The sequence below is a fragment of the Mchenga conophoros genome, linkage group LG13 (assembly GCF_057382185.1).
Source record: "Mchenga conophoros isolate Kocher_MC1m ecotype Shallow Benthic linkage group LG13, M_conophoros_male_GT1.1, whole genome shotgun sequence".
Lineage (NCBI taxonomy): Eukaryota > Metazoa > Chordata > Actinopteri > Cichliformes > Cichlidae > Mchenga > Mchenga conophoros.
The window spans coordinates 14,683,224-14,707,892 of record NC_140538.1 but is presented as its reverse complement, the minus strand read 5'-3'; the positions used below and the strand labels follow the sequence as shown (position 1 = coordinate 14,707,892).

General features: G+C 39.6%; 3 protein-coding genes across 7 annotated transcripts; 1 reads left to right on the top strand and 2 right to left on the bottom strand.

The window, feature by feature from the left end:
• Positions 1-319: 319 nt before the first annotated feature.
• On the bottom strand, positions 320-4,617 carry LOC146560984 (glutathione S-transferase omega-1-like). 2 transcript variants are annotated; one of them, XM_085296644.1, is made up of 6 exons: positions 4,470-4,617; positions 2,404-2,512; positions 2,100-2,322; positions 1,904-2,005; positions 1,706-1,812; positions 320-627 (listed from the first exon to the last, which is right to left on the bottom strand). In XM_085296644.1, exons 1-6 carry the CDS (start codon positions 4,495-4,497, stop codon positions 477-479), a joined length of 720 nt encoding a protein of 239 aa, XP_085152770.1. In that variant the 5' UTR covers positions 4,498-4,617; the 3' UTR covers positions 320-476. The 2 variants fall into 2 exon arrangements, with proteins under 2 accessions (XP_085152770.1, XP_085152772.1); XM_085296646.1 differs by having other exon boundaries at positions 2,404-2,508; positions 4,470-4,610.
• On the top strand, positions 4,616-21,297 carry cfap43 (cilia and flagella associated protein 43). 3 transcript variants are annotated; one of them, XM_085296641.1, is made up of 38 exons: positions 4,616-4,778; positions 4,846-5,099; positions 5,196-5,292; positions 5,396-5,563; positions 5,702-5,765; positions 5,884-6,034; positions 6,133-6,215; positions 6,299-6,427; positions 6,536-6,652; positions 6,748-6,825; positions 6,926-7,074; positions 7,261-7,364; positions 7,525-7,674; positions 9,593-9,753; positions 9,914-10,078; positions 10,171-10,301; positions 11,897-12,053; positions 12,824-12,931; positions 14,298-14,375; positions 14,726-14,830; positions 14,981-15,085; positions 15,180-15,296; positions 15,791-15,976; positions 16,162-16,368; positions 16,539-16,625; positions 16,774-16,854; positions 17,682-17,810; positions 17,901-18,020; positions 18,101-18,208; positions 18,446-18,532; positions 18,627-18,715; positions 18,812-19,028; positions 19,199-19,311; positions 19,450-19,615; positions 19,730-19,900; positions 20,657-20,737; positions 20,852-21,005; positions 21,089-21,297. In XM_085296641.1, the coding sequence occupies exons 1-38, from the start codon at positions 4,750-4,752 to the stop codon at positions 21,259-21,261; spliced, it is 4,869 nt and encodes a 1,622-aa protein (XP_085152767.1). In that variant the 5' UTR covers positions 4,616-4,749; the 3' UTR covers positions 21,262-21,297. The 3 variants fall into 3 exon arrangements, with proteins under 3 accessions (XP_085152767.1, XP_085152766.1, XP_085152768.1); XM_085296640.1 differs by having other exon boundaries at positions 5,702-5,780; XM_085296642.1 differs by having other exon boundaries at positions 5,702-5,780; positions 21,073-21,246.
• Positions 21,272-22,582, bottom strand: sfr1 (SWI5-dependent homologous recombination repair protein 1). Of its 2 annotated transcripts, XM_085296650.1 has the most exons (4): positions 22,444-22,568; positions 22,204-22,324; positions 21,710-22,054; positions 21,272-21,607 (listed from the first exon to the last, which is right to left on the bottom strand). In XM_085296650.1, the coding sequence occupies exons 2-4, from the start codon at positions 22,294-22,296 to the stop codon at positions 21,419-21,421; spliced, it is 627 nt and encodes a 208-aa protein (XP_085152776.1). In that variant the 5' UTR covers positions 22,297-22,324; positions 22,444-22,568; the 3' UTR covers positions 21,272-21,418. The 2 variants fall into 2 exon arrangements, with proteins under 2 accessions (XP_085152776.1, XP_085152775.1); XM_085296649.1 differs by having other exon boundaries at positions 22,204-22,582.
• Between the last annotated feature and the right edge of the window lie 2,087 nt (positions 22,583-24,669).

The window sequence follows — 24,669 nt, the reverse complement described above, 5'->3', positions numbered from 1 at the left end:
CAACACCCATGTCAGTTACATAACACCAGGCTGACTACCTAAGTGCTCCACCTAGTGGTGGCAGATTTTAATCACCAAAACTACACTGTTCAGAGTAATTACTGAAGCGTGGTCACACATTTCAGATGGGACTGATCTCTACACTATCTGATATTTTTCTTGTATTGTTTTGGTGGAGCTCCAGTTTATTAAATGACCACACTCTGTGGCCTGGAGAAAAGCATGAAATTGTTTGTTTTTTTTAAAGCACAAACCCCCCCCAAAAAAAACAAAACAAAACAAGAACCCAAACAAACAAAAACCCAAACAAACAAGGATGATCATTTCATGGATATTTAATTGAAAAAGTTATTCACATTTGTTCTTCAGATGTTTCCCTTTACACGTGCCACATCAGTATTTTGATACAGACCTGACTCATCGGACATATAAAAGGACGGCTGAGAGTTTTGTTCAGTGGTCTCACTGCTAATTTTCTACAGGCCATAGTCATAGTCAGGTTTCCCATCAACATAGGTCTTGTAGAAGGCCTTGTAGGTGTCTGTGCTGTACATGGTGGCTTTAACAGCTGGATCCTCCCGCATGCGCTCTGTCCACTTCTTCAGCTCAGGTGTACCATCCAGACAGCTAGAAGACAAAGAAAGTAATTTAAAGAAAACTGAATGACAGAACATGAATACACAGATAAATGAAAACGTTAGGCAAATGAGACGTTCTGTTTCAGTAATATAAATATTCAGTTTGATTTAAATAGCACCAAATCACAACAGCAATTGCATCAAGGCGCTTTATATTGTAAAGTAAAGACCCTACAATAATACAATAAGAGCAGGTTCCATTAATAAAGATGAACTAAGATTTAATTTTAACCAACACCACTCTTACTTAAAAAACACAGGCTGAAGCTGTTGGACTCAAACTCAGTGACTCAAATGCTGTTGCAAACATGCTATGTGAACAAGGCAGCATTCAATGTAACCACACTCGTCAACTCGTAACTATCATCAAGTGAGATTAATGCATCAGTAAAGTGTGCTAAGCACAAATTTAGAGTTTTCCCTGTCAAGGAGCCCACTCTTCTTTTACCTTATTTGATCAATGTTTGCAAATTATGCTTAACACCATCAACATCTGTAAAATTCACTTTGCACTTTCAATTTTAAAGAGGCAAAATAAATATAACTTAGGAGTTCTTAAGATCTGCTCTTCCCTGCAGCATTGCTTTACTTGGAGCTCCTTTTGCCATTATATGGATTTTATAGTGATTCTTTATGGGTCCCTATCAGCAGTTCCTCTGATAATGTCTATGACTAAAAGGAGGCCGCATTCGATTGATCCACATTGTGTGGCGAAAGAGCGAAATTATGTCATGTGTCCCCCTTTGTGCATTGAGCGCAATGCAGAAAATCTGTCTTTAATCCAACACTGTGAGGCGTGTAGTGTCTCACTGGGTTCTCAAGTTTTGACAAGCCAACAAACACAAAGAAAGCCTGAAAGTATACCACTTGCTTCATAGCATACCCTTCTGGTCTCACAAAAGGAACAATGACAAATAGCACTGATCAATGTGGGAATCCCTCTTCTTTCTCTTGTCTAAACCTTTGTATAGTTAGGTTCCACTCAGATGACCTCAAGTTTCTTTAAATTATTGTATGAGTTAAACATTAATTTTAAACACCCTTTAAACTTAAAGACTGCTACTTACTGTTGCAACTCAAAGGTCTCCAGCCTCTCAAACCAAGGCCACATCATGTAGTCAATCATTGTTATGGAATCACCACCAAAGAACTTGGTCTTCTTGTTAGCAAGGTCCTATGATTGAACATTTTTGCCTTTACAAGCTGTAATATTACATTTTGAGTTAATGGACAAAGAAACTACGGGATTCAAATACATTACCTACCTTACTTAATTTGGCTAATTTTTCTTTCAGTTCAGCTTCCAGTCCAGAGACATCCTCTCCATTCCTTCTACCCATTGGGATCTTGTAGAAGTATGGTGTCACCTGTAGAAAATAGTGACATTACAATTATTTGGTGATGGTTGAAAAACAAAAACCAAACCCTTAACATTTTTATTAAAGTTTTCATGCAACATACTTTGGAAAAGTGCTCCAGCATCATCTTTTGCTGAGCCTTAGCAAAGGGAGAGGAGGGAAGCAGCTTCTTTTCAGGGTAAACTTCATCCAGGTATTCACAGGTGATGGGTGACTCGTATATCACCTCACCAGCAGGTGTCTCAAGCGTTGGGACAAGACCAAGAGGATTCTTCTCAAGAAACCAGTCTGGTTTGTCTTTCAGGTGGATGTTGACGGTGTCATATCTGAAACACAAAAGTACCTACGTTATGTTCAGTGAGTGGGATGAGATTTGTAAAATCAATTGTAATAAAATGCATGTTTACGTGATTCCTTTGGCATTCAACACTAATCTGGTCCTCTGGGCAAAAGGGCAGAACCTCATGCTGTACAGTCTAATGTGGCCTTTGGGCACTGGACCAGGTGCGGCACTACCTGAGGGAAACAAGAAAAGCTTAAAAACTAGAATAAAAAAATACTGAGGTGGAAAGACTTCTGAGGGTCATTCATCAAGTTTTTTTGATTTCATTAACCACTCCGAGAAGAAACTGTCAAGTATTACTGCTTTCATTTTTTTGTTTGGGCTATTTTTCTGTTATTTCTGCACAGTTATTTGTCACTAGAGTTAGACCTAGGACACAGCAAATTTATGTTTTAGCATTTCGTCATAGCTGAGACAGAAAATGTGATGCAGTTGTAGACTGGCAGCTGTATGCTCTTAATTTAGTCTTTATTTCACAACACGTTTGATCAGTGGCGGTCTTAGCCTGTTTGGCGCCCTGGGCGAACACACCCTCTGCCCCCCCCCCTCCTGCCCCCACCCCACACACACACACACACACACACACACACACACACACACACACACACACACACACTAAGGATTGTCCATTGACATAAAACTGTTGTCGGACCCATACTGAATTTCACCAGAGAAACACACACACACACATATGAAGAGAGAGAGTATGCATAGTATGCAAACAGCTACCAAACAGCCATCATAATTCATCATACAATGAGAACAGGACAAATCAACAATTGACAATGTCTAATTAATATTAAAACCTGTAACATAATGTATTGTTTGGAGTTTAGTCTGTTACTGTAGCTATTTTTACCATTTCTTCTTGGAGCAACTGTAACCCACATAATTTCCTTAGGGATTAATAAAGTATTCTGATTCTGATTGTTTCAGGATGACCTGCCATTATCCAATGACACGTCTGCTTACCTGCATCTTTTGCTCGTTTCTCCTCCTCTTCTTTTCTATTTTTTCTAAACTGAGCACCTGATGGCTTTGAACTTTTCTTGTCCATCTTCCATTGGTTTTAATTTTGCACTCCAGTATGAACACAAATCCCCCATATCGAGGAGCACCACAACATAACCTAACAGACCTACACCTTAGTTCACAGATTCACTTTGTCTAGGGTGTATTGGGATTTCACACAACCCAGGATTCAAATCATGAATACATAATGGACTTGGATTTACATCATTATGAATGAAATGTGCTCTATTTGGAAGCAGCAGGGCCGCTCCCCTTTCGACGGGTTGTGTGTGTGAGACTTTAAATCATCAAACTGTAAAATATAAATTTTAAATTGTTATTGATCCCTTTACCCCTGGTCCTAAAGTGCATATTTATTTTCTTACTCTTCTTATATATATTGTTTGTTTACTTGCACTGCTGTGGAGCCTCGTCGTCTCGTCTCTCTATATACTGGACTGTATGTAGCGGAGATGACAATAAAGTTTTACTTTGACTTCAGCAGCAAGCAGGCGCACCGAGGGCTCTCGCGCTCACTTTTCGCGTATAGAATTTTGAAAAAAACATTGGTGCAAATTATAAGTCTGTATCATAATGTCTGGTGTTTTGTTTTTATTTTGCGAGTTGGTTATTAGATGCTGCTCCAGCCAGCCAGTGACTCCCCCGCCGCCCCGCCCTCTCCTCCCTGTGCCGGAAGCAGCAGGAGCACCTCGCAAACGGAGGGCGCCCTTATTCCAAGCAAATAGCAATAGAAAACCGATCGGTGCCTATGCCATTTCCAGTATGCACTGGCATGACGTCGGGGCAGCATGAGTACGAGCAATTTTTATTTTTATTTATTTTTTTTACCGATGCCCGTGATGCCGCCCCCCGCCACGATGCCGCCCCGGGCAACCGCGCGTGTCGCCCATATCAAAAACCGCTACTGCGTTTGATGACACATACTAAAAATGAGTCCATTAAATGGGCTATTTGATTTGCAACTACAGTGTATCTGCGTTTAGCTTTAGTGTTGTATCTCGTTACTTCCTAAATTCTCCCCTGTAATCAGTTCAGGGCAGAGGAAAATTCATCAATAGAAAGCCTCCAGTTTTAGCCGAGTAACAGCGTAGGTCTTACCATTAGCGAAACATTTTTCAGTGGACATGTTGCACTTGAAGTGGTAGACGAAGAGCCGAAACGGTGACCGACTACACCTGACCGAGAAAGAAAGTCAGAGAGCAAGCAGTATGGCTGATTATTAATTTTATACACTATTTCCGTGGTGGGCGTGTCAAACAGCGCCTCAGCCAATAGTGTGAAAGGCGGGTTACTATGGTTACACAACGCTCTCCCGGTTGAAAGTACTTATAAACATTGCGTAGTTTGGCTTTTTTTTTTTCTTCTTTTTAATCGTAAAATGAACGAGTTTGGAAGTTTAGAACTCAGGTATGTTGTCGCTGCAATTACGACACTGGTTATTTGTTAACAATTAACTGATATTGGATTGTTACAGGTGGATACAAGGTTTCGGAAACAAAAATACCGAGTTTGTTGAAAATAAAACAGTATGCTACACATGTGGGAATCATATATGTTTCCTGAATTTGGAGACAAGGACGCAAAACGCGTTTCCGAGTCCTGGCAGAGGCATTGGTGCATTGACAGCCAACGGAAACAGTGGGATTTTTGCTTTTTCCGAGGAAAAGCTATCCCCGTCGATATATGTGTACAGTTTCCCTGAGCTTCAGTTGAAGAATGAACTTAAGGGTAAGGCAGACGTACTTTAATTTGTTAAACTGCCACATTTTTTTACTGTAATCCTGCCAAAGATGTGGACTTTTGCTCATTCATCTCTTTCTTTAGGAGGAGCACAACTGGACTACACATCTCTGGCATTAAGCCACGGTGGTCCATATTTGGGCTCCTGCTCCTCTCTTCCTGACCACATCATTACTGTGTGGTAAGCCACTCAAAGCAGAACACTGCCCTATACTGTGTACCATGTGTTTTCAGTTACTCGGGCTGAGCGGCAGTGTAATAGTAATCATAACCTTCTGATGCAGGAACTGGGAAAATGCTGAGCCACTTTGTTCTCAACCACAAGCTGGACAGGATGTCGTTTCCTTGGCATTCAACCCCATGAATTGGCTTCAGCTTTGTTCCTTGGGCACTGCTTCACTCACTGTCTGGAATATTGCAAAGAGTGACAGCCTTCATGTCCTGCAACCGAGGTAAACGCAATACAGCAAATGCATGTGTTTAAGTTTCTTTCAGCCTTGCTGCAAATGCATGGAAGGTTGAAAGAAAGTGGGGAAAGTAAAGAGTCAAATAATAACATATATGTGCATATCATATTTGTCATATTGCAGTACAATTAAGCTTCCAGCACCTGGTGGGACCTTTAGTGAGAGCCAGGCACCATCCTCTCAAAATGTCAGCAACATTATGGTAACTTTCTAGTTTGTGTGATATAACTGCAGTTTTTAGATCTTTAATTTATCCATAAAACAATTATGTTTTCCATGACCCAGCTCTACATGTGTTTGCACAGGCCAAACTCCACCAGAGCACCAGAGCCAGGCTGACTCCTTCTGCCATCTGCTGGACAGCCACTTCAAAGCTCTATGTGGGCTGTGCTGAAGGATTCCTGCTTCTTGTTGACCCAGAGAGCCACTCTGTCTCTGTCCTTTTCAATCCTACAAGTAAACAAACCCACACTTGGATGTGGAACATATTTTTTACCCAATTCAGAGACTAGAAAACACATTGGACATATTATTTGTTCTTCATTTTTGTTCAGGTGCTGAATCTATCCCTGAACTCAGAAGAAACAGCTTTCAGCGTTTAACTCCTAACAACAATGGTTTGATTGCTGTAGGAAAGGTACAAGCCCACTCAATGGTTACTGTATTAATGTATACAAGCACATCAAACATCAGGCAATTTAATATTGTTCTGTGTTGCAGGAGAGCGTGGTACACCTGCAAATCAAAGGGAGTCAGATAAACATTGCACAAACGTGGAAGTTAGAAAGACCTGTCACAACTGTGATGTACTCTCCTGACTATAAAACATTACTTTTTTCCTCTAATACCGTAAGTACTTAAGTGCGCAGGAGCATAACATGATATAGCCTAAAATATCCAAATAATAATATGTTACATGACAGAAAAGAACAAACTCTGACACCTCCTGCTTTTCAGGGGCAGATATATGTGTTGAACCCAGCCCAGTCAGATAGGATTGTGAAGATCTTCGATGTTCTCAGTGGCAACTTTGTGACAGCAACTCTCTTGCACAATGACAAGAACATTTGTGTGGTAAAGCATCTGTGTTGCTCAAGAACTGCAGCGTCTTGTAATTTGGGCCTGTGTCTCTTAATGAGCAGTGATGTTTGTGTTTACATTGGTTGCAGTCCTTGAAGGAGTCTGGAGAATTGCAACTGTGGTCCTCAGATGGCATCTGCATCAGTTCTCTCTCACTCCAAGTGGAGGTCAGATTGCCACCAGGAGAACTTACAGGACAGAGCACTTTAATATAAAATGTGTAAAATTGACATTTTTAAGAAAAAACACAAGTCTCTTTGTCTTTAGGTGACATGTCTGGCCTGCTGTCCTGTTGCACACTATGCAGCTGTAGGAACAACTACAGGAAAAGTGCTCTTTATTGACCTAAACCAGGAGCAGAGGCCTCGCCTGGTGCACGAGGTTCTCCTTTACCACAGTGCTGTTGATCATTTAGTGTAAGTATCTTCCATTTTTGTGATGCTTTCACGGGCATTTCAGTTAAAAACTGCACACAAAATTATATTATATTATATTATATTATTATATATTATTATATTTGTGACATGGAAGCATGAATTAGAGGGTGACTTCTTCTCCCCTTCTGCTCAGAAAAGCAAATAAAAATGTGTTTACTTTTACAGTTTTGATCATGACGGGCACTATCTTTTCACCGGTGGCTCAGATTCACATATCTATGTCTTAGAAGCTAGGCCGTCCAAGATGTTTTCAGTCATAGGGTACACAGGTAAATGCTTTTATTCTTACTCCTTTCAAAATATTATAAATCAACATTAAATTACAGCACACATCAGTGTAACTAGATAAGAACTGTCACACACTGTAGCGTTGCAGAAATGTGTGGTCCTACTACTGTAACCAATGCAATGTGTGGGTTTATTTTCCAGTTCTTTCTGGATGCATTTTGTCTCTTTCCGCTCAGTGCAACAGGGACATGAACGAGGTGAAAGTTCTTGCACTGTGTGCTGGTGAAGAGGACAGAAAAAAGGACAGTAGCCTGCTTACATTGCTCTCTCTGCCTACCCAGAACCTTGGAGGTACAAAACTAAAAGTGTTGATGAATTCTCTACTTAGTCTCTAGATGTTTAAATCATTTTAAAACAGTTTTATGATAGGACAGAGTTGTTCTTTAAAAAAAAAAGAATCTGTAGAACATAAATTACTGTGGTACCTTTTTAAGAGCGTGAATCCCTCTTGAAAAATAGTAGGATTTTTTGGCAGTGTCTCAGAGGCAATGTGAGAATCTCAAGTCTAATAAATGAATCATTAAATCATGGGGTAGTAAACTAAGGCAGTTAAAAAAAATGTAAACATTTAGCCAAGGAGGGGCACTGCATACATGAGAGGAGTGAGGTTTGAGAATCTGCAAAAAGCAAAAATTCATTTTGAAACCAAAAGTTGAATCATCTCCTGTGGGCGAGGAGAGGTTTGGAAGGTGATTAATGGAAATAAAGTACAAGCGAAACTTAAGGATCATGTCCTGGTTCCCGTGGTTTCCTTTATATTCCACTTACAGTACTGTGAAAAGTCTTGAGTCACCTATCCATTCTTTATGATTTGTTTCCAGGGAGCAAGGCTTTCTTGTCTTTTCTTAAAGTGGTCTTTAGCAGTAGTTCTCCTGGCTTTCTGAAGGTCTTTTGAGTGTTATGTTGACATATAACAAAAAACTTTGGAACTTCTCACTCTTATTGCTTGTTTATGCCCTGCCCTTATCTTCAACGTCATGCTGCTCTGTTGTATCTTAATTGCCCCTTGGGGATAAATAAAGTCTTTCTGATTCTGAAAGAATCAGTTTTAAATTGTATCTTTAGGACTTTGTTATTAGCAGCTCGTTGCAAAGGCATGAATTTTGCTTCCATTTCTTTAGTCAGATTTTAAAAAGTCCCAAAAAATGCATTTTGAAAGGCATACAATTTTATTTTTTCTTCAACAAGATGATTCCCAAAGGTGATTCCTTTTAGCTAAAAACTTTGGATATCTTGACATGGTGTACAGTGTGTCCTTAAAAAAAATTGAGGAAACTTGAAAAATGAAGACAAAAGAAGTGGGAGGACTAAAAAAACACACACTGGGACACTATGAGCCATAGATCATCCTCCCCAGAACCCACACCTAAACATTATGGAAACCACGTGGAATCTTCTTAACAAAAACAAAAAAAAGCAGCCATCATCCAGAGAAGAGCTTTAAATTTCCTTCAAAAAACCTGGAAAATTACTCCTGAAGATTACTTAATGAAATGACAAGAAGGCTGCCTAAAAGAGTTCATGCTATATTGAAGAATGAAGCTGGGCATACCAAATATTGACTTTAAAGATTTGATAGAACTGTGGAAACTGTTCTTGTCTCATGTACTATATTTCCATTTATGTTTGCACGTTTCACTGCACCTATCTCCCATTGTAGGAGCAAAATATAAAGAACTGGGAGACAGCCTGAGATTTTAAACAGTACTTTACACAGGTTTAATAAACGATGAATGATAGGCTTCTTCTTGTCTTCTGTTCTTATTGTTTTAAGCCTGAAAAAATGCATTATTTATCCATTATGTTTTATTTATCCAAGGAAATATCTTGGCAGTGTTCAAAACAAGGAACCGACACTAGACCACGTTCCCATAATGGATTAATAGTACTTAACGTGATGTATCACACAGAAATGTTTAGACATGTTGTTACTGACACAGTTAAAATGAATACAGCGAGTGAACAGTTTACAAAATCACACCCTTTATTTATACAGCAGACTGGAAAACTATGTTGGACAACACACACAAAGACACAAAGAAGAAGCAAACACCAAATTGAGAGTTCTAATACTAACGCTGAGATGCTAGTTTGCTTTAAGGGGCCATCTTTGAGATTAAAGCGCCAGAAAAAAAACAGGCTTGGCAGTTTGTAATTCTCAATTTATCTGTTTTTCATTGCCTATTACAACGTGTCTGCTGTTCTGCAGGTCCAGATAGTATAGACCGACATGGTTGCCTGTCTTCTCACGTCCTCAAAGTGTTCACATTCACCGTGCCTCGTCCACTTACAAGCTGTGTTCTGGGATTAAGTGAGATCTTTGCTTACTGCCACAGGAGTAAAACACTTCAGCGATTTGTACTTCCTGAGGTTTGCTGCTGTCTTTTTTGGCTTTTTTCTTCTCAAATCATCTGTATAACTAAGTCACAGCATAGCATCACTCTGATTTGTTTTTGTAGTTTTACATACGTAATGGTCTCAGGTGTGCATTTTGAATCTTATTATTCTACTCTCTGATCTGTTCTCTCAGGACAAAGGGGATCTCTCTGATCAACAGGGAGTCGAGCTGAAACCAGTGCAGGAAGTAAGGGGTCATCCACTGGGCCCTGCCTCTCTTGCTCTCTCCCCTCACCGCTTATGGTTGGCTTCTGTGGCCCGAGATGGCTTACTACGGATTAGACAAACTGCGTCCATGGTTAGATCTCATTTAATTTCCTGTTTTTCATTTTTACTGTGAATGTTTTTGAATCCTGCTTTTCATTCCCTGTGGCGCTGCCACACCTCTAGGAGCGGTACATTGAACTGCAGTGTCACTCGTGCCGTCTCGGTGGAGTCCGGAACGTGTCCTTTTCCACAGACGGTTGCACACTCCTCACTGTAGGCCTCAAAGATGGCTCTCTTGTGTGCACTAACATCAGGTAAAACAAGTTGCACGTCACGCTTACATAATGCACAGATGTGAACAGCAGAGGGAACCGTTGCTCACAGTCACCAATAGGCTGATGAGGGTTACGTAAGGCAGGGCTTTTTCTCTATTATAACTGGCAATGAAGGACAAAAGTAAGTAAATATAACTTAGTGTCCAGGGGAATATCAGCAGGAAGACAAAGATCTAATAAAATTCACAGCACAATCTTTCCTCAGAATAACATCCCACTCACATTCCACATCTGACTACAGCAATTGTTCCTGCATGCTTCTGTTTTCAAGTCGTTTTTATCTTAAAGGTTTTAGTGCTTCAGAAATATTTTGTTTTGCATGCACCATTTGCGAGATCATGGTGTGTATAACCCACTGCCTATATTATTTATATAATAATAATATTGCGAATAATCTGTAAATGTAACCCCAATTGACCAAGCTATATATATAATGTTTAATTTATCTGTGACAGATACTCTAAAATGTTCCCATGTTATTAATTATAGTTTCAATTGTTTTTTGTCAAAAACACAAAATTTACAAACAAAATTACATATTTTAGGCAATCCTTGTGTGACTTTTATCTTTGTTTCAGTACTGCTAAAAAAGACTGACTGAATTAAGGATTGACTTTATTAAAACATGGCAGTATCATTTTATTGGCAAACATATATCAATGCTTTTGTTTAAAGCAAAAGCTAAGAAAACATCTTTCCTCTCGATTCTGTTGTGTTTTAAATGTTTTCTGACGTTGAGCTGTTTTCATTGTCACTTTGGAATCTGCCTCAGGGTGTTGTAGCGGAAAAATGTCACTACTGTAAGTCTGTTAGCCGTGGTTCGCAGAGCTACTCATAAATTTCCATCTTCTCATCACTGATTTAGAAGTTGGAAATTTACAATAAAATCAAAGCCAGTAATGTTAAAAACGGGTGTGCATGCATGTTTCTGGGATCACAGATGATGCCACATAACAATCCATCATATTTTCAGTAGGATACTTTCTTTGAGAAACAATGAAAAGTTTAATTGTTTCAAATTCAGATCCACACTAGAAAACCTTTTCATTATGATCCATATAAATATACAGCCTGGGCCATAAACAGACCTCTGAGGTGATAACCCTATTCTAACTCTGTATTTTAGAGAAGGAAAAGAACAGATTTTTTTAAAATACTTTTTTCTTTTGTGCTTCAAGTAAAATTATTTTTTTTTTTGTTCCCTGATTGACAAAACTGTATAGAACAGTTTAATTGCACAGTCCGATCGCCTAGGGTTAAAGTTACATGCTTAGGCTCTACAAAGATTCATTGCACCGTTAAACCTGAGGGGGTTAAAGGACATGCTTGATGATAACATATATTTTTATTAATAGCAACAAATTCCATGAAAAGATCAAATATTATCTGTGCAACCAAGCTGTATAGTCTGTTCTCAGAGATTCTTTTGTCTAGAAACTCTTAAATGGATTTGTGTGCGCTGTTACTTGTGCCTTCATTATGATCAATTCACCGTTGACTGCGGTCTTCTCTTAAAATGACAGCTGATAAATACCTTTGCATATTTTTGTGTATTTCTGCTTGGGTTCACACAGAGTTAAAGGTGGGGATGTCAGTACGATGAATGAAGCTACTCAGTACAGCAAGTCTACGGCTTATTTCTTGAAGAATATCTTTGATACTGAAAATCCCATCCTGATTAACTTTCCTGTGTGGGGTCAAGTGTCTCCGGTTGGCACGGAAACTCTAGAGGTAAGTAAGGTTAAATTGATCCATTGCGTTCTGTTTTACTGTAAAAACATGCTCTATTTGCTCAGGACAATGGGCTAAAGCTATTAACTAACTGCAGTCTAGTGCTGTAAAAGTTTCCTTTGTGCAGACGTCCCTGCTTCCATGGCCTCTAGTAGCTCAGTGCTGTTTCTTAACTTCAGCTGTTAATGATTTTAATGTGGTAGGAAAAAAGTAAATGTTTTTCAGTGCCTCACAACTCAGTTCCCAAACTACAGCCTCCAAATCTGAAGGAACGCCTCCCCGACAGAGCTTTAACATAAACAGATTTAAGTTATAATGTTTTGTTATGCACGTGACAAACTTATTTTAAGCACCAATTAAACCTAACTTTTTCTTCTTAAGAAAGGGCCTGATGTTTTTTCGTTACTCCATTTAATACACTGTTTTAATTTTCTTATATTTTGTTTTTAAAATATGTTTGTTACTGGATTTTTCATGTAGGTTTTTTGTTTTTAGCTCATTTCTTTTGTTAATTGTCATATATGTCTTTAATTTTTTTTAAATCTTTTTTTGGCCATATTGTACTTTATTACTAAACTATTCAGCTTTTTAAGCTGGTTTGTTAGAGGCTGTAGTTAAAGTTTTGGCTGTTGTAACATGGGAATTTTCCAGCTCTTATGCTAAATAAAGTATATCTTATCAGTTGTAATAGATATAAACTGCTATTTATTGCTTGTGTGCCATTTACTGTTTACTTATCTAAATCTTTGAGTTATTTTTATGTGTCATAGGTCAGTGGTGGACCATCTGTCAATGTGACAGAGCGAGATAGGGACGATAACAACCTCCTACGTGCTCCACCTTCACAGCCCACCTGGCTGGAAAGCAGGCGAGAGGGGGTCAGTGACTAATATGCTGTGATATTTGTGGTGGTGGAATGACATCTGGATGTTGTCTACTATTTTTAGATACTTATTCTGCTGGGGGGGTTTTCTACGCGCTTGCAGATTGGAAGGTTACAAAAGTCCCCTTTGCACCAGTGTGTGGTATCTAGCTGGAAAAACAGCTGTGTGGTTTTTGGCATGCAGTCACTCTGTGCAACAGCTTGATTTATTTTTTTTATGGAGTAAGAAAACCAATTAGCTATAGGTATAGCGCAGTAAAGAACATAAACATGTGTAAGAGCATGTTAGGTACTTTGTCACCTGACAAAGAATTTTGTTAACAATAAATTGATGTTGAAGGTGTGGCAGGTTTTTACATTTTAGGTTTAGCAAACCTCACTGATTATCTTATCACACATCGGAAAGAGGCACTTTCTAGTCTGATTTATGCTACATCTACCACGGCGTTGTGGGTGGGCCTAAGGGGCCTGAACCCACCCACTCCACTAACGGGCCCACCGTGATAAGATGAGTAAGTGTCTTAGTATTTATTTTCAATTAATACAAAGGAAATATTTAAATAAATAAAAACTAAATGTGTTTTCCTTTATATATAAGTAAAAGGTGATATTTATGAAGTTATCAAAGGCAAATTCTGACCAATCACAACAACCCATTTCACATGAACCATGACCTGATAAATCTGAGGGAGCACATCACAGTTCAGAGGTTGTTCAGCAGAGGATGAAGAAACTTCTCTGAATTTTTCTGATACGATCATGAGGTTTTACTCAGTTTGATTCTGGGATTTTGGTCATACTGAACCTTCACGGCTTCTTTGTTTCAAAATATTAGACGAGTCTCAGCGGGGACAAAATAAAATTTGTCCTGAGAACTGTTAAAAAATAGGTGGCCTGTCTGTTTTATATTCTCTTTCAATGTAGAGGCAGTTTCTATTGGGTTGATGAATATACAGGGCAGTGCTGTTTTCTCACTGTTGTTATAAGTCAGTGTAGCTCACCCTCTCATCCATAAGAGGATTTATTTGTTTCTTTGATTACACTTTGGATCTCTGTGTTTAAGAGGATGAACATATTGGTCTTCACAATCCACAGCAAGAATATTAATGATAGATTGAGTATTGTTTTTTTCATTTACACATGCTTGTGGGTACGCGCATGCACCCACTTGTAATAAATATAAGCGTCAGGATTAAAATCAACTTCTATAATTACTTTGTCCACAATCGGGATCCTGGCACTGACTCTGTGCTACAGGCTGAAGTGTTTTCTTTTCTTGTCAGTAATTACTATTTCTAATTTGAATTTTTACGAGAGATTCTCGATTCTTGTGAATCTGACAGTCTACATGTTGTCAACAGCTTCTAAAAGAAGATCAAGAGAAATACTCTGAGATGAAGAAGAACCTGATGGAAACCATCAAAGAGTTACGCGACAGTGTAAGTGAAGTTTATTACAAATGCTGGTATTAAAAAGATTAGGAGAAAATTATAATGCCCATGCATAAAACCTGAAAGAATTTAACACAATTACTGTGTCAATAAACGTTTTTCAATCCACTGAGAATTCTCCGTACTTACAACTATACTTAATACCTGAACAAAACCTACATACACGTAATTAGAGTGATCTAAAAACAGATTTCATGTAGCCAAAATACTCCATATCTAAAAGCTAAAAACTTTATGGTAAATACTATACAGCAGATAAAGCATAACATGATATTTGAAAAAATGATAACAGTTCCACAAAGAGTGGGATCCCTGCACTGTATTTCCTGTGATGTTAGATCCAGGAGATGATACGTGACAGTGAGAACCAGCCTGAACACTTTAACCTGGATGTTGAGGAGGAGAGGAGACTCGAGGCCATGGTGGAGCAGGAGGTCACAAGGGTACTGCTACACACACACACACACACACACACACACACACACACACACACACACACACACACACACACACACACACACACACACATACATAAATGGGATGACACTTTAATTCTGAATTCGGGTGATTGTGAATTTGTTTCCCTGTTGTAGGTGAGGACGGAAATTGAATGGGACATTGTAGAAAAATGTTACCTCCGTGATGTCCTAAAGAGAGAATGCTGGGATACCATGAAGGTCATCGGCAGAACCATAAAGGTGAGAAGGGTCAGAAAAAAACAGCGAAACATCACACTGATGACTTTTAACATTTTTTAATCATCGCAGTTTCTTTTTCTCTTGTCTGCCGCAGGCCTTTCACTCTGACCTTGAAGTGCTGAACTACCCTCTGAAAGAGCAAACAGCAAAAGAACTTGAGGACCTTTGCAGGGTTCAAAATATGAGGAAGTTAGAAAAAGCTGCCTGCAGCGTAAGAAAAACAGATCCAGAAGCTCAAACAGTTTAGATTCTGAGTAGCACTGCAAAGAAAGGCACATGTGATGAATTTGAACCAGTTAAATCGTGTTGCTGTTTTGAAATGTGACACAGAAATGCAGTAATGCAGCGCTGAGTGGAAGCTGCGACAACGCAGCCTCCTCTGTGTTTTGGGTTTTCCTCTCTGGAAATACATTTTATGGCTGAAGCGTTCAAGTCAAAACAAGTTTACAGCTACAAAATGATTGGATGCCATGAATCTCAGTCCTTCATCTGACCTTTCACTGCAGTAGCATTTTGAAATGCTTGAACACATGCCAGTCCACCATTGTTGAAACTTTTTTAGATTTATAGCTGTGTGGCTAAAAGTGAGTTGTTTCGATAGTTTTATCTTAGTGCAATGTCCTGTGGATGAAGTTTATAATCACATGGCCACAGATTCAGTCCTCACTGTTTATCTCAGCCCTTGTGTCCACCTTTAACCCTCAGCTAGGCAACCTAAAGAAAGATCTCAGTGCACAAGAAGAAGAGGAGGAGAAGAAAGTCCAGGACGCTGAGACTGCCACTGTGACGGGGAGTATCTCGGCTCAGTTAGGATATTCAAATCCTTATGTCTACGATCAGTTCAGCCTGAAAACCATAGAGCAGAGGATCAACCAGATTGTTTTGTTACAGGTGGGAACCTGTTTCAAAAAGGTGCAATAATTATGTCTTTATATTCAGGGAATATCCAGAACTGTAATTAAAATACTTTCTTAAAAATAATAATTATGGAAATAAAGAGCAACTTCATCATATTGTCATGCTGATCATTAATAGCAGGTTTTCTTTGCCCAATTTCACTAATCTGCACATTGCAGGATGTGATTTATCGCGTCAAGACGGCTTTCAACGCTGACTTTGAGGCATTACACAAGCAGAAGATGAAGGAGCTCAAACGTGTGAGAGACAGGAACAAGCACATCAGAGAAATCATGCTGCAGCTGGACATGCACGAGGAGCTGTGGGAGCCCAGCCTGACCAACAGCGAGTGGCCAGAGAGGCTGCTCGCAGTGGAAGTCTCTGAGGTTACTGTCCTCTTGAAACATCTAATCAGTTCACAGAGGGTTCAGAGAAAGTTCAGGGGACAAAGCATCTGTACAAGTTGAACTGCTCGTTTGTTTGTTTGTTCTTTTACCAAAGTGTGAAATGGTGTGTGGTTTTTGTCTTATGAGATGTCAACTTTGTCCAACTCCAGATAAGAGCTGAACGGTACCTCACAGCGGAGCAGAAAGAAGAGGAGGAGAGGAGAAAGCTGGAGGAGGAACGTCGTTTGGCTGCCCAAGTATGCTGCCACAAAACAAAAAAAATATGTTTTTGTTTTTCGGTTTTTACATGTTAAAATACTTCCATAAAGGATGATTGCTTCGATGGTGAGGATAGCTCAGTTCTGCCATGTTAATGGGTTTTGTTGTTCTATTGTTCAATTGCAGGCTGATGATTCTAGAGAAAGGGCTCTTGATGACATGATGGATGGAGTACTTGAAGTGAAAAAAGAGGACATCTTGAAAATGGTGACCATCAAAACATCTTTTTAAGACATTAATGCTGAAGTAGACCAGTAGACAGCAGAACACAGTATGAAATATTATCTACTCACTTCTTTGATCAATCTGTTAATTTTGAGATTGTCTCCAAATGCAGAATACAATTAAATATAAAATAGAGTTTTATGTTAAATGAACTGGTACCTATGAAGTGCCCTTCTCCTCTTAAGCCCGATTCAACCGGGCTTAAGAGGAGAAAAAAAAAAAACAGTATAGTTATAAACACACACACATTCATGTAGCACTTTATTCTGTGCCTTTGAAAATCATGCTTCAGCACCTTGACTATTGCCGCTTTGACATGCAGACTAGAGTAGCCAGGAATTGAAACACTGACTTTTTAATTGTTAGATGATCTGCTCTCAAGTGGGAAGACGGGGTTTCGGGGGTATATGGTTGAATAAGACATTTGAATGCTGTTGTAGAATGTAATTCAATTTAAAAAACAGAAAACCAAACCAAAACAGTCTTTTAAGTGAGAAGATAATATAAATAAATACAACATGATGTACTTAGCTATTTAAAACTATACTGTTTTTTAATTACTGGTAGTTATAGATAATAATGTATTCTGTAATTAGATAATATAACATATTAGAAAGCTGGTCCACATCTCATGTCTTTGTTTCATATTACATACAGTCTAGCCAGATGAACCACGTGTGTGTGTGTGTTAATGATGTCGCAGGATTTCTTTCTTTTTTTTAAAACTTGAATTCTTTTCTAAGCAGCGTCAGTTAAATTAGACAAATGAGCAAGAAGGGCACATAGTTTCTATTGAATTTACTCCACAGGAAATACCTCTGCCTGAGTTTGTTTTGACCAAACCTGACATTCAGTGGAGTGAGGAGGAGAAAAAAGTTTTCAAAGAGTATGAAAAGAAAGCCAAGGAGCTCAGCGAGGAGAAGGAGAAGTACAAAAAGGTATTACATAAGATGCTCTTTTTGCACTGATCTGAATTATAATTCACTCCTGATGTGAATGGTAACAGTCTGTGGCCTGTGTTGTTGCAGCTACTGGAAATTGAAATAAAAAAGCTTCACCAGTCCACCAAGGAAGCGACCGAAAGGTTTGATGAAAATCTGGCAAAGCTGTTAGAGAAGAAAGTGAACTGCACAGTAGCTATATACCAGGTAAGCCGTCTCTTCTCATTTGCCCCTTGCAATGTCTTTTATAACATCCTGCTTAAAATTGGTTTCGGTGTATCTTACAGGAAGAGCTCAAGATCACATATCTCGTTGAGTCAGTCCTCAGAGAAGAAGAGATGAGAAGCCAAGAGCAGGAGCTCAAGCTCCAACTTGAAAAAATGTTGGCATACAAGGTCAGAAAACTGGTGCACAGTAATGCTGTAGGAATTTATGAGTGCCAGCTTCACACTCTGTTCTTTGTGAGAAATGGCAGCAACATCATCCAAAACTGTAGAACAAAACCTTCTCTTCGTTCAGGCATGTTTTTTTAAGAGCTAACCTGTGTGGCACACTCATTTTGTAGGCTTCAAGACTGCTTATCGCTAATTTCCATACATGCTCGTCTCCTCTAAAATTGGTTCCTCTGACAGGATGAAACTGAGGAGAGGTTGAAGAAGCTGGAAGATGAAGTAGAGTTGTTACAGGAGACGTATGACAATGTTGTCCTTGAAGACAAAGTAAGCCAGCTGATTAAATACCGTACTAAAATCATGGCTGAGAGAGATGGCAAACATAACACAATATAGTAACCTAACGTCTGTGTCTCTGAAGTCGCTGGATAAAGACTTCAGGAGGGCATTTTCAGACCTTCCGAGCCATATGGTCGATTGCCTCTATAAGATGTTCAAACGCAGACCCAGGTTTGTTTCCTGATTGATGGCTACGCATGAAGAAAATTACATAATTTGAGTTGTAAACTGTTTATCGTTTTTTGTGGGCAAATTTTCACCCCACAGGGCTCAGAAGATGAGGGCCCAGATGGACAACAGCAACAATTCTGACCCGTTTAAAGAGCATCGTCTGTGTGGTTCTCAGGCCCCTGATGCATTCAGCCAAATGCTCAGAGCCATGGACGAACTGGACGCTCCAGCGAACATACCAGAGGGCTTGAGCACAGTAGCCTGGGAGAAATTCTGTCACGTTCGCAGAGCTAAAGTAGAGAGCGAGCAAAAGGTATGACGACGAGGAGAGGTTAAATATGGAGGAGAGTTGCTGTTCCATTAAGATATGCATAAATGTGCACAATATCTTACTCCGGCTCAACTTATGAATAGATGTAAAAAACAACTATTTCCATTCTGTGCTTGCAGTCATCCACTCACTGCTGGACACGTCTTTTTCAGGTAAAAACAAAAGCTTTGACTCTCGCTGAGATGCAGGCGTTCCTGCAGAAGAAGAGAAATGAGGATAAAGCTGCTCAAGAGGAAATTAAAAATCTTTCTAAAGCGCTTGAAAGGTATAAATCAGATTTTTCACTCTGATTCCAAGCAGTTGTAAAACAAGCCTTAAACTTAATGACTAGTGTAAGTACATTAAATCTATTTTTTAATGGAAGAATGACCCGTGAGTGCTCCCCCCCCCCCTTCTGCTGTAGTCTGCACCGGAGGAGGACTGATCTCCTGATGGACACCATGGTCCAGGTAATACTTAAACAGGGACAGGTGGAGGTGACTACCACAGACCCAACTGCTGACAACGCAGACACCGACTTCATGCTTTACCACAGGAGCGTCGTGGACAACCTGAGAAATGTCATCAGGGTCAGCCTTTTCCTACTCTCATCACAAAGAATTTGATTTGATTCAAACCAAATTGGTCAAATTCAGGTGGTTATGGTGTCGTTGCCTGCTACTGATTATTATCGCTATGCTCAGACACTTGCAGAGCAGAAAATAACATCCATGGTGGCGTGCAAAGACGTGCGTAAGGGCATGATCCAGCTGGAATGGGAGAACAAGGTGATGAGGAAGCAAATAGAAGACCTCTACGACAAGGAGAAGAATATCAAGATGCTACGACTCTCAGAGGAGCAGCAGAAAATGACAGTAATGTAGATTCTAAAATATGCTAACACTGCCTCTTTTTAAATGTTTTATTCTAAACTAAACTGAGACAGTGAATAGGCATTACGCTGTATAATTCCAACTTATGAAAACGTTCAACATCTGCTTAAAATAATAACAAAATGTCTGCGTTTGAGGTTAAACATTAATCCCATTTGCATTTCTGGCCAAACCTCAGGCGGTGATATGAAGGCAGGTATTTGGCAGCATCACATGTTTTGCGGGCAGCAAATTGTTACCATCCTCCAGCACAGATGGATGATCTTTTATTGAAGACACACACCCTATTCACGCCAGCTCCCCACCCTGTTTTTTTCCCTTTTTCAGCTCTTAAAACTCTTACTCAATAGGCGGAGACTGGTTGGAAGATTATCCTGTCCTTCCGTTCTTTTTTTTTAAAAATACGTTTTACTTTGTTTACAACCTAATTCGCATTGAACACGAGTAATATCACAAGTTAGAGCGCTGCAGTTGAGAAATAAAAAATACAGATCAAATGAGTCATCCGTCATCTTATTTTTAACAAGTCAATGAGCATCGCATGTGTTTCCAGGCCTGAATGCCAGCTTCCGTTGGAAAAAAAAACTTCAGGTAGATCTTTGGTGGCCATTTCCTGCCATTGTTCAAGCCCATGAAACCAACCAACTAAATCCAAAGTTTTATGATGAAGGTGTTTTACTTCAACTGTTGTTGGATGCTGATTTTCTGTTCTTTCACTGCACACTCTTTTCTTTTCAGCATCGCAGCAAGTCAGATCAAGAAAGTCACACATCCAAGCAGATTTCCAGTTTGGAGAAAAGTATTGCCTTGATGGAAATGGTAATAAAACAGTAGCTACATGTGTGTAATTTGTGCAGCTGACTGTTCAGATAAAATGTGCATTTTTATTTCAATTTTATGCAATTATGCAAATGCAATTATTTTTAATTTCAGACTCATAAGAAGAGTGTGCAGCAACGCTTAAGAAAGATTGAACAGTTAAATAAGCGGGCAGCAGCAAAAGCTAAAAAGAGCGCCGATTTAGAACAGCAGCTCCCTGAAATGCAGGTCACCGTGTCAGAGTTGAGACACATCTGCAAAGCAGCAGGTAACGAAAACAGCCATTTCAGCTCTAATTAAACACAATGCAAATGGGAGTTTTCTTCATCTTCTAGCATGTTTGGTATTTAGCTATGGCAGAAAATGAGGCTGCTGCACGAGAAGAGCGCTACCAGGAAATCGTTAAGAGGAGCAAGTTGAAGGAACTCGCCAGAGCTCAGGCAGAGAACCTGGCTTTCCTTGGGGCAGAAGTTGAGCGTCTCACCATGAAGAACTTTCCTTCGCTTGATCAACTGAAACACTAATGAGCAAAGCTTTCTTCTTCAACAGATTTTTACAGTTTTATTTAAGCTTCTCTCAGCAGATAAATTGAACATAAAGTGTACAACTTGAACTGTAGCAGCAACAAATTAAACAATAAACAGGACATCTGAAATGTGATTGTTCCCCTGTAACATTTTATTAGGTAGTGAAGTCGTCCTCTGTGCGGTCAAAGTGCAGAATGCTCTCATCCAAATTGAACAGGTCAATCAGCTCAGACAAGCTGGCTTTTCGTCCATCAATAGGGACTTCTGATTGCAGTTCATACAGCGCAGATTGAGCACAATGCCGCCACTTATCAATCAATGTTTGGAGATGAGTCAAATCATTCTGTGGGAGAAAGATGGGAGAACCTGTCGTGAGAAATTGCCAGCTTTGGTTTAAGTAACCAAAAACATATCCCATTATGTTCCATTTAAATGTCGCCAATACCTTGCTTCTGTACATTTTAACCATCTTGAGTCTACGTAGAGTCTCTGTTTTGTCTTTCACCTCCTTCCTGAGACGTTGTGCAAAGTCTCCTGAAGGATATTGTGTTGATTTGGGAGCAGGCCCAGACAACGTTTTACTCCCTTCTCTCTCCCCATTTCTGTTTACATCAACACTGCTTAAAACCACTGGAGGATTATTAACGGGCTGCTGGGAATCTGCTGAAACTTGTTGGCCATTCTCCTCATCATCAACACAAAGGCGTTTGGCCACAGAGAGGGGAGAGATGAAGGAGCGCCTGGATCTCTTCAGCCTCTCCCTCAGTGAGGCACTCAGCTTCGGTTGATGCTGTGGGGGTGACAGGAAAGAAAATGACTCACAGGGAAAGTGCATGGGCAAGTTTTGATAGTTAATTACAAAAGTTCCTATAAAGTCAACCATCATGCCAGGTTATATTATGTAAGACAAATGGTGCTTAAGCCCTTCTAACACCTTACCTTCTCTTTGTAGTCACACGGGCTTGACTCTACTGAACTACATGGTGAACAACAGTCCCTCTGTAATTTAGCTGCTTTAGGTGTGATCTCCATCGCTGAAACTTGCTTTGAATCATGTAAACTTCATAGTTTGGAAGGGTAGTTTAAGTTAGCCAAGTGGATATCGTTAGCTAGGCACTTATCCATTTATCACATTTTAACAGACGCGGCTGAAAAAACAAAACTACTTTCAGCACTTACGGTAAATGAAGGGTTGTTAAATGCTGCTACAATAACCACTGAGCAGCCAACAACTTTCACTAAACGCAGACTGAATCAGAAAGCTAGGACCGACGCGAGACTTTTTCCGTATTTTGCGGCTCGAAACCTTCGCAGTCTGTGATTGGATAGAACGTAATGACGTATTACAGAAACGCATCTTGGGAGCTGTAGTTAGTATAACATGTAAGGCACAAAATGTTCTTTGTGCCTTAAATCCGGTGTTTTCATGATATTTCTCAAACTTACAATAAATCCGTATGATTATATTGACTCGCTCTTCTGCTTTGAGAAAATTATACATGCAAAATTAGTTAAGTGTTCCTAAAAATAATTTTTTTGAACTTGAAAAAACCTGCTGGAAATACAGGTTACTTACAGTAAAACTAAATAAAGTCAGGTAATTATAAGAAGAATATTAGAGTAAATTATATTTCTCATTAGATTTTAAAGGATAAAGCGTAACATTCAAGAAGTAAGGACTTCCAGTGAAATTAAACTCAACTATGCTGCTTTACAAAATAAAGTGCCACAGGAAACACAAAGTAAAACTGATTTGTGTGGACTGTTGACAGGTTTAGTGCTGCTTGTCACCCTTGTTGCTAGGGTCGAGTCACATTGTGATTCAGCTCTTCTCATCAGTTGATTCATTTCCTTTAATGGGCTTATTTTTAACTCCTCCAGACCGATCCATTCATGGTTTGTTTGGGATGGCGTTCAGATGTTTGCGATCACCTGCTTTTTTTCCTGCTGCCTTGAGGATAAAAAGTGGGAATTAAAACGTGAGGCTGCCTGGACTTGAACTTCAGCACTTGGCAGTCTGATATTACACACCTTAGGGATCTGGGGATTTTTGTCATATTATATGGATGAATGTTGCAGGGCTGAAAGCTGCAGTTAATTACTATGTGTGAGTCAGGAGACAGTTTTCAGTGTTTTTTTTTTTTACTTTTGAAAACTTGACAAAAACTCTGTGCTCAGTCCCCAGCAATATGGGTAGCAACAGAGCCAATGTGAGACAGCGAACGCAGGTGCCATGTCTTTCATCAAATACAGGTGTGCAGGCTGGGCACTCTTAAATATAGACTCTAGCCATGTTTTTGCATGCTATTGTCCCCCTTACTTAAATTATAAGATATGGTCAGCCTTTTGCTTCCCCTTTTCCAGTGGATTAGACGCTACTGGGCTGTGCACAGACTGTCACTTGACTTTGGCTGAAAGGGTGTTTTGTATTTTGGGTTAGCGGGTTATTTTGATTTCACAATCCGCTGTGTGCTGGTTTCCCTTTAATGCGTTGCCAGTGAGCCTCATCTGTAAAACACTTCCTTATCTCCCCTCCAAGGTTTACATAAACAGCACATAAAGACCAGTAAACTACAGTCTGACACAGGGGCCACAATATGGGGACACACAGGTGATAAAAATCACCTGGCTAGCAGCGAACTTGAGGCCTCCTGACATTTGGTGTCACATTTTCCACTCACTTTCCATATTTATCCAAAGAAGGAAAAGGACAGGTGTTATTAATGGCAGCTCCTTTCTGTTTAAGTGTCCCAGTCAGAGTCACAGTGTCTGCAACACTCTCACTGTCAAACTGAACGGTATCAGTGCCCTGAAACCCAAGACCTATCTGGACCATAGCCATCAGTAACTTTGATTTACACTTGTTCTTTTCTCCTGCGAGACGGTAAAGTGTCTGCTTGTGAAAAAGGATGCAAAAATAACGTGGTTTCAAAATCAAAGTCAATTTGACCTTTAACCTGCAGTAGCTCAGTGATGGCTGTACGAGTTGGATGACTGTGGTTGTTACGAATCCTTCCTGATGATCCCCCTTGAAATAGCGACGTGTCATCTTTCACTGTCAAAGACTGAAGCAATTATGTTGACCACATAGATCAAAACCCACATTCCTTTTCAGAAATAATAGTCTTTTCATTTTGGAAAACAAAATAGTCCCAAGTGTGTCTCCCTGTGTTAAGGTCATGCTCTTTGTGTTGCTTCTTTTATACAATGAGTTTATTGTTCTGTTTTTCTAATGGTGCATATGATTATAGCCTTCATTTAATGTTCAAATATCCATCCATCCATTTTCTCAACCACTTATCCGGTTCAGCAGGACTGGATCCTGCAGTACTTTCAAGTCATCTACGGATTATATTCTCATTTAACTGCTAAATTATTAGGTCTTGGAAAAGAACTAAACAAAGT